General features: G+C 45.7%; 1 protein-coding gene across 8 annotated transcripts in view; it reads left to right on the top strand.

The window, feature by feature from the left end:
- Positions 1-9,820, top strand: part of stab1 (stabilin 1) — a 157,343-nt gene that overhangs the window by 76,957 nt on the left and 70,566 nt on the right. For all 8 annotated transcript variants that reach the window (XR_016488114.1, XR_016488115.1, XR_016488116.1 and 5 more), the window contains exons 34-39: positions 3,345-3,473; positions 6,441-6,494; positions 6,753-6,866; positions 7,889-7,974; positions 8,163-8,272; positions 9,520-9,615. Coding sequence is in view for 3 of the 8 variants with exons in the window: in XM_090206515.1 (XP_090062641.1) it covers positions 3,345-3,473; positions 6,441-6,494; positions 6,753-6,866; positions 7,889-7,974; positions 8,163-8,272; positions 9,520-9,615 (589 nt within the window). In the remaining 5 variants the exon portion in view is untranslated. The remainder of the gene's footprint in view (positions 1-3,344; positions 3,474-6,440; positions 6,495-6,752; positions 6,867-7,888; positions 7,975-8,162; positions 8,273-9,519; positions 9,616-9,820) is intronic.

Genomic DNA, 9,820 nt, shown 5'->3' on the forward strand with positions numbered 1-9,820 from the left:
GTCATTTTTAAATGTGGTTACATGTTAGCTAGCTAACTAGCTAGCTTCCTAGCTTACTGCTCGCTGACGTTAACCTAGCTTGCCTAGTCAATAGCCTGCTTTAATAACAGAAGACCAAATAACTACCTACTTCAATTTCAATATTGAAATGAGTTGGTTGGTTAGGTTCTCCACTGAAAAGAGCTTACTGCAGAGCTTACATTTTTATTGTCGGCCATCGTCAGCTCCAGAAACCTGACGAATTGCGTTTCAGTAAAATGTTACAAACAATGTTCATTGGCTAGAATTTTCACCTGTAATAAAATAATAGTAAAATATTGCAGTTTGTGAGAGCAAGATTTTTTGGTGTGAAATGAGAAATCCATTTTGGTCATGCTGTGTATTTGTGAAAGCGCAGTAACTTCTGAGCCTTGACTTGACATGTAGTATCTCTGCAAAATAAAATAATCTCTGCTCTCCAATTAATATTTTGCGTGCGGCTATGGTGTTCAGGTCATTTGGTCACACTTGCAAATCAACTTTAATTTGCACCCCTCCTCTGCACGCTCGACTACGGTCAGCTCTCTCAACTGGCCTGTGTGTTTGTGGGACCCATCCTCTGCGCTCTCGACTCAGTGTTTGCTTGCTCGATTATGTTTAATTTTACATGACAGCACCATCTCGCAAATGTTCGACATTAGAGATCAATTTGACGCAATATTGATTCATTGAAAAGGGGCAGTTGTTCTCCCCCGGGACTCCTTCCACTAAAGGTTATGGGGAACTACTTTGACCAGAGCTCCAGGTTGTCCGAAATCCTGTTTGGAGGATTCCCGTAATCAGGCGGGAATCAGCGGGTAGATCTGTAATTTTTCTGGAACAGTTTAGAATTTTGGGAAAGTTCCAGGGATTTTTGCAGCCCTTATTTGGGTTGTTATCTATACGTGTTTCAGAGCTCTTATTTGGGTTGTTATCTATACGTGTTTCAGAGCCCTTATTTGGGTTGTTATCTGAATGTGTCTCAGATCCCTTATTTGGGTTGTTATCTATATGTGTTTCAGAGCCCTTATTTGGGTTGTTATCTATACGTGTTTCAGAGCCCTTATTTGGGTTGTTATCTGAACGTGTTTCAGAACCCTTATTTGGGTTGTTATCTATACGTGTTTCAGAGCCCTTATTTGGGTTGTTATCTGAATGTGTTTCAGAGCCCTTATTTGGGTTGTTATCTATACGTGTTTCAGAACCCTTATTTGGGTTTTTATCTATACGTGTTTCAGAGCCCTTATTTAGGTTGTTATCTATACGTGTTTCAGAGCCCTTATTTGGGTTGTTATCTATACGTGTTTCAGAGCCCTTATTTGGGTTGTTATCTGAATGTGTTTCAGAGCCCTTATTTGGGTTGTTATCTATACGTGTTTCAGAACCCTTATTTGGGTTTTTATCTATACGTGTTTCAGAGCCCTTATTTAGGTTGTTATCTATACGTGTTTCAGAGCCCTTATTTGGGTTGTTATCTATATGTGTTTCAGAGCCCTTATTTGGGTTGTTATCTATACGTGTCACAGAGCCCTTATTTGGGTTGTTATCTATATGCGTTTCAGAGCCCTTATTTGGGTTGTTATCTATACGTGTTTCAGAGCCCTTATTTGGGTTGTTATCTGAATGTGTTTCAGAGCCCTTATTTGGGTTGTTATCTATACGTGTTTCAGAGCCCTTATTTGGGTTGTTATCTATATGTGTTTCAGAGCCCTTATTTGGGTTGTTATCTATACGTGTTTCAGAGCCCTTATTTGTGTTGTTATCTGAACGTGTTTCAGAGCCCTTATTTGGGTTGTTATCTATACGTTGTTCAGAGCCCTTATTTGGGTTATTATCTGAACGTGTTTCAGAGCCCTTATTTGGGTTGTTATTTATACGTGATTCAGAGCCCTTATTTGGGTTGTTATCTATACGTGTTTCAGAGCCCTTATTTGGGTTGTTATCTATACGTGATTCAGAGCCCTTATTTGGGTTGTTATCTGAATGTGTTTCAGAGCCCTTATTTGGGTTGTTATCTATACGTGTTTCAGAGCCCTTATTTGGGTTGTTATCTATATGTGTTTCAGAGCCCTTATTTGGGTTGTTATCTATACGTGATTCAGAGCCCTTATTTGGGTTGTTATCTGAACGTGTTTCAGAGCCCTTATTTGGCTTGTTATCTATACGTTGTTCAGAGCCCTTATTTGGGTTGTTATCTGAACGTGTTTCAGAGCCCTTATTTGGGTTGTTATCTATACGTGATTCAGAGCCTTTATTTGGGTTGTTATCTATACGTGTTTCAGAGCCCTTATTTGGGTTGTTATCTATACTTGATTCAGATCCCTTATTTGGGTTGTTATCTATACGTGTTTCAGAGCCCTTATTTGGGTTGTTATCTATACGTGTTTCAGAGCCCTTATTTGGGTTGCTATCTATACGTGTTTCAGAGCCCTTATTTCGGTTGTTGTCTATACGTGATTCAGAGCCCTTCTTTGGGTTGTTATCTATACATGATTCAGAGCCCTTATATGGGTTGTTATCTATACATGTTTCAGAGCCCTTATTTGGGTTGTTATCTATACGTGATTCAGAGCCCTTATTTGGGTTGTTATCTATACGTGTTTCAGAGCCCTTATTTGGGTTGTTATCTATACGTGATTCAGAGCCCTTATTTGGGTTGTTATCTATACGTGTTTCAGAGCCCTTCTTTGGGTTGTTATCTGAACGTGTTTCAGAGCCCTTATTTGGGTTGTTATCTGAACGTGTTTCAGAGCCCTTATTTGGGTTGTTATCTATACGTGTTTCAGAGCCCTTATTTGGGTTGTTATCTGAATGAGTTTCAGAGCCCTTATTTGGGTTGTTATCTGAACGTGTTTCAGAGCCCTTTTTTAGGTTGTTATCTATACTTGTTTCAGAGCCTTTATTTGGGTTGTTATCTATACGTGTTTCAGAGCCCTTATTTGGGTTGTTATCTGAATGTGTTTCAGAGCCCTTATTTGGGTTGTTATCTGAATGTGTTTCAGAGCCCTTATTTGGGTTGTTATCTGAATGTGTTTCAGAGCCCTTATTTGGGTTGTTATCTGAACTTGTTTCAGAGCCCTTATTTGGGTTGTTATCTGAACGTCTTTCAGAGCCTTTATTTGGGTTGTTATCTATACGTGTTTCAGAGCCCTTATTTGGGTTGTTATCTGAATGTGTTTCAGAGCCCTTATTTGGGTTGTTATCTGAATGTGTTTCAGAGCCCTTATTTGGGTTGTTATCTGAATGTGTTTCAGAGCCCTTATTTGGGTTGTTATCTATATGTGTTTCAGAGTCCTTATTTGGGTTGTTATCTATATGTGTTTCAGACTTTGGCCAATGATGTTCTGCTGGATGGGAGCCACAGTGAGACAAGACACGGGGTGATCCTGGCCGTTCCCCAAGTCTTACAGGTCCATAAGAACCGATGCATTAAAGACGTGATCCTACGAGTCAGAGTAAGTGTGTGTGCGTGTGTATTTGTCAGAGTACTGATGGACAGAGACAGGAGGGGTGGTGAACTCAGCTGTACTGATGGACAGAGACAGGAGGGGTGGTGAACTAGTAACTCAGCTGTACTGATGGACAGAGACAGGAGGGGTGGTGAACTAGTAACTCAGCTGTACTGATGGACGGAGACTGGAGGGGTGGTGAACTAGTAACTCAGCTGTACTGATGGACAGAGACAGGAGGGGTGGTGAACTAGTAACTCAGCTGTACTGATGGACAGAGACAGGAGCGGTGGTGAACTAGTAACTCAGCTGTACTGATGGACAGAGACAGGAGGGGTGGTGAACTAGTAACTCAGCTGTACTGATGGACAGAGACAGGAGGGGTGGTGAACTAGTAACTCAGCTGTACTGATGGACAGAGACAGGAGGGGTGGTGAACTAGTAACTCAGCTGTACTGATGGACGGAGACAGGAGGGGTGGTGAACTAGTAACTCAGCTGTACTGATGGACAGAGACAGGAGCGGTGGTGAACTAGTAACTCAGCTGTACTGATGGACAGAGACAGGAGCGGTGGTGAACTAGTAACTCAGCTGTACTGATGGACAGAGACAGGAGGGGTGGTGAACTAGTAACTCAGCTGTACTGATGGACAGAGACAGGAGCGGTGGTGAACTAGTAACTCAGCTGTACTGATGGACAGAGACAGGAGGGGTGGTGAACTAGTAACTCAGCTGTACTGATGGACAGAGACAGGAGGGGTGGTGAACTAGTAACTCAGCTGTACTGATGGACGGAGACAGGAGGGGTGGTGAACTAGTAACTCAGCTGTACTGATGGACAGAGACAGGAGCGGTGGTGAACTAGTAACTCAGCTGTACTGATGGACAGAGACAGGAGCGGTGGTGAACTAGTAACTCAGCTGTACTGATGGACAGAGACAGGAGGGGTGGTGAACTAGTAACTCAGCTGTACTGATGGACAGAGACAGGAGGGGTGGTGAACTAGTAACTCAGCTGTACTGATGGACGGAGACAGGAGGGGTGGTGAACTAGTAACTCAGCTGTACTGATGGACAGAGACAGGAGCGGTGGTGAACTAGTAACTCAGCTGTACTGATGGACAGAGACAGGAGCGGTGGTGAACTAGTAACTCAGCTGTACTGATGGACAGAGACAGGAGAGGTGGTGAACTAGTAACTCAGCTGTACTGATGGACAGAGACAGGAGGGGTGGTGAACTAGTAACTCAGCTGTACTGATGGACAGAGACAGGAGGGGTGGTGAACTAGTAACTCAGCTGTACTGATGGACAGAGACAGGAGGGGTGGTGAACTAGTAACTCAGCTGTACTGATGGACAGAGACAGGAGGGGTGGTGAACTAGTAACTCAGCTGTACTGATGGACAGAGACAGGAGGGGTGGTGAACTAGTAACTCAGCTGTACTGATGGACAGAGACAGGAGGGGTGGTGAACTAGTAACTCAGCTGTACTGATGGACAGAGACAGGAGGGGTGGTGAACTAGTAACTCAGCTGTACTGATGGACAGAGACAGGAGGGGTGGTGAACTAGTAACTCAGCTGTACTGATGGACAGAGACAGGAGGGGTGGTGAACTAGTAACTCAGCTGTACTGATGGACAGAGACAGGAGGGGTGGTGAACTAGTAACTCAGCTGTACTGATGGACAGAGACAGGAGGGGTGGTGAACTAGTAACTCAGCTGTACTGATGGACAGAGACAGGAGGGGTGGTGAACTAGTAACTCAGCTGTACTGATGGACGGAGACTGGAGGGGTGGTGAACTAGTAACTCAGCTGTACTGATGGACAGAGACAGGAGCGGTGGTGAACTAGTAACTCAGCTGTACTGATGGACAGAGACAGGAGGGGTGGTGAACTAGTAACTCAGCTGTACTGATGGACAGAGACAGGAGGGGTGGTGAACTAGTAACTCAGCTGTACTGATGGACAGAGACAGGAGCGGTGGTGAACTAGTAACTCAGCTGTACTGATGGACAGAGACAGGAGCGGTGGTGAACTAGTAACTCAGCTGTACTGATGGACAGAGACAGGAGGGGTGGTGAACTAGTAACTCAGCTGTACTGATGGACAGAGACAGGAGGGGTGGTGAACTAGTAACTCAGCTGTACTGATGGACAGAGACAGGAGGGGTGGTGAACTAGTAACTCAGCTGTACTGATGGACGGAGACAGGAGGGGTGGTGAACTAGTAACTCAGCTGTACTGATGGACAGAGACAGGAGGGGTGGTGAACTAGTAACTCAGCTGTACTGATGGACAGAGACAGGAGGGGTGGTGAACTAGTAACTCAGCTGTACTGATGTAGGTGAACTATTTCATATAGAAATGTATCAGTGATCTTACAGAGGAATGTTCTCTCTTTACGTGTGTGCCTGGGTGGGTGGGTGTGCCTGGGTGGGTGGGTGTGCCTGGGGGGGTGGGTGTGTCTTGGTGAGTGGGTGGGTGTGTCTGGGTGAGTGGGTGGGTGTGCCTGGGGGGGTGGGTGTGCCTGGGGGGGGTGGGTGTGCCTGGGGGGGTGGGTGTGTCTGGGGGGGTGGGTGTGTCTTGGTGAGTGGGTGGGTGTGGGTGGGTGTGTCTGGGGGGGTGGGTGTGCCTGGGGGGGTGGGTGTGCCTGGGGGGGGTGGGTGTGTCTGGGCGGGTGGGTGTGCCTGGGGGGGGTGGGTGTGCCTGGGGGGGGTGGGTGTGCGTGGGTGGGTGTGTCTGGGGGGGTGGGTGTGCCTGGGGGGGGTGGGTGTGCCTGGGGGGGGGGTGGGTGTGTCTGGGGGGGTGGGTGTGTCTTGGTGAGTGGGTGGGTGTGTCTGGGTGAGTGGGTGGGTGTGCCTGGGCGGGTGGGTGTGCCTGGGTGAGTGGGTGAGTGTATGTGCCTGCATGCCTGGGTGGGTGGGTGTGCCTGGGTAGGTGTGTGTGTTTCTGTCTAATTGTTCTTTCTCCAAGGGGAGGTGCACAGCCTGTGATGAGAAACCCAGATGTTACTTCAACTACAAGCCAGTAAGACTCTACACATTAAAAACATCAACACCAAACATTTTCTGTCTCTCTTTTTATCTTATTCATTTATTTCTATTCACTGCTCCTGCTATTATATATTTAGACCTTATGAAGATCGTTAGAATCATTTGACCTAGTTTAATTATGAATGCATTGTAACCACCGGTCTTAAACATTATTCCAAATGTGCATTTCCCCCATATTCTCTAGTGTGGAAATACTTTGTGTTTCTGTAAATGATGTTGCCCTGCATTGTAGACCATTAGGGAATACCCTCAGAACATGAGGTCTAACTGCAAGTTCAGGAAGAGGGTGGGATCTAGGAGGAAGTCCGTGGCTGGCTGCATTATTGACTGTTTGAAGACGACACAGGTGAGATATTATAAAGGGGGATTCTCCTGGGTTGTATTATACAGGAGGATTCTCCTGGGTTATATTATCCAGGAGGATTCTCCTTGGTTATATTATACAGGAGGATTCTCCTGGGTTATATTATACAGGAGGATTCTCCTGGGTTATATTATACAGGAGAATTCTCCTGGGTTATATTATACAGGAGAATTCTCCTGGGTTATATTATACAGGAGGATTCTCCTGGGTTGTATTATACAGGAGGATTCTCCTGGGTTATATTAGACAGGAGGGTTCTCCTGGGTTATATTAGACAGGAGGATTCTCCTGGGTTGTATTATACAGGAGGATTCTCCTGGGTTGTATTATACAGGAGGATTCTCCTGGGTTATATTATACAGGAGAATTCTCCTGGGTTATATTATACAGGAGGATTCTCCTGGGTTATATTATACAGGAGGATTATCCTGGGTTGTATTATACAGGAAGATTATCCTGGGTTGTATTATACAGGAGGATTCTCCTGGGTTATATTATACAGGAGGATTCTCCTCGGTTGTATTATACAGGAGGATTCTCCTGGGTTATATTATACAGGAGGATTCTCCTGGGTGGTATTATACAGGAGGATTCTCCTGGGTTGTATTATACAGGAGGATTCTCCTGGGTTACATAACTCAGGAGGATTCTCCTCGGTTATATTATACAGGAGGATTCTCCTGGGTTACATAATTCAGGAGAATTCTCCTGGGTTATATTATACAGGAGGATTATTGGTTGATTAATTTTATTGCCCTCGAGAGGAAATTGTTTTCCACAACTCACAAACGTAATATACACAACAAACAACACAGCCAATAGAGATAATAAAACCAGTTTATCATGTATGAATGAATAAAGTCCCATAGGGCTCTGGTCTAAAGTAGTGCACTATATAGGGAATAGGGTGCCATAGGGCTCTGGTCTGAAGTAGTGCACTATATAGGGAATAGGCTGCCACTTGGGGACGCCCCCTCTGACAAGCTCTGTCTCCTGTGTTGCAGGACCACTCGTGCTGCCCGGGATACTTTGGTCACTACTGTTTTAAATGCCCTGGGGAGCGGGACAACTGGTGCTCAGGGAACGGAAGGTACGGTCCACAGAACTAGAATGAGTAGAACAGCCTATCCCCGCTCATGTCAAGAGGCTGAATGGCTGACTGACTGACTGGCCATAATAGGTGGACTATCTGATGGCCATTTTGAATGTGCCCATGAGTTTCCCAGTCATGTTGCCATGGTCAGAGGTTTATTCTGTTCATTGTGTTTCTATGAGCAGGTGTAAGGATGGGAACCTTGGGACTGGGGAGTGTCTTTGTAAGGAGGGTTTCCATGGGACAGCTTGTGAGACCTGCGAACCGGGACGCTACGGCAAGGACTGCAACTCAGGTATATTATATATACACGGTATACAGGCCTGATCCTAGCTGACTGGCTGAATGGCTGACTGACTGGCTGACTGGCTGACTGTCTGGCTGAATGGCTGACTGACTGGCTGACTGACCTACTGACTGATTGGCTGACTGGCTGAATGGCTGACTGGCTGAATGGCTGACTGACTGGCTGACTGGCTGACTTGCTGACTAACTGACTGGCTGACTGACTGACTGACTGGCTGACTGGCTGACTGACTGACTGACTGGCTGACTTGCTGACTGACTGACTGGCTGGCTGAATGGCTGACTGGCTGACTCGCTGGCTGGCTGACTGACTAGCTGGCTGACTGACAGACTAGCTGGCTGACTGGCTGACTGGATGACTGAATGGCTGACTGACTGACTTGACCTACTGACTGAATGGCTGACTGAATGGCTGACTGGCTGACTTGCTGACTTGCTGACTGACTGGCTGGCCGACTGGCCGGCTGGCCGATTCGCTGGCTGGCTGACTAATTGGCTGGCTGACTGGCCAGGCCGACTCGCTGGCTGGCCGACTGGCCGGCTGGCCGACTCGCTGGCTGGCTGACTAACCGGCTGGCTGACTGACTGTCTGACTCTGACTGACTGATTTAATGTTTTAGATAATACAAAACACACACACAACCACAATATATTCACCTGACTTTAGAGGATGGAATCGTATTTGTGTTTAGGTTCTTTACTTTGACTGGTCAGAGTGCAGCTGTACTAACTATACTAACTATGTTACAACAACTTGTGTTTGACTGGTCAGAGTGCAGCTGTACTAACTATACTAACTATGTTACAACAACTTGTGTTTGATTGGTCAGAGTGCAGCTGTACTAACTATACTAACTATGTTACAACAACTTGTGTTTGATTGGTCAGAGTGCAGCTGTACTAACTATACTAACTATGTTACAACAACTTGTGTTTGACTGGTCAGAGTGCAGCTGTACTAACTATACTAACTATGTTACAACAACTTGTGTTTGATTGGTCAGAGTGCAGCTGTACTAACTATACTAACTATGTTACAACAACTTGTGTTTGATTGGTCAGAGTGCAGCTGTACTAACTATACTAACTATGTTACAACAACTTGTGTTTGACTGGTCAGAGTGCAGCTGTACTAACTATACTAACTATGTTACAACAACTTGTGTTTGATTGGTCAGAGTGCAGCTGTACTAACTATACTAACTATGTTACAACAACTTGTGTTTGATTGGTCAGAATGCAGCTGTGCTCATGGGAAGTGTCTGGATGGAGTGACAGGAAACGGGAGGTGTGTCTGCTACAAAGGCTGGAGAGGAGTCAACTGCTCCAAGGGTATGTACTGTAGTCCCCAATGATACCCTATTCCCTATGTAGTGCACTACTTTATATCAGAGCCCTATAGAACCCTATTCCCTATATAGTGCACTACTTTAGACCAGAGCCCTATGGAACCCTATTCCCTATATAGTGCACTACTTTAGACCAGAGCCCTATGGAACCATATTCCCTATATAGTGCACTACTTTATACCAGAGCC

The sequence above is a fragment of the Oncorhynchus mykiss genome, chromosome 17 (genome assembly GCF_057628025.1).
Source record: "Oncorhynchus mykiss isolate SJ-2025 chromosome 17, ASM5762802v1, whole genome shotgun sequence".
Lineage (NCBI taxonomy): Eukaryota > Metazoa > Chordata > Actinopteri > Salmoniformes > Salmonidae > Oncorhynchus > Oncorhynchus mykiss.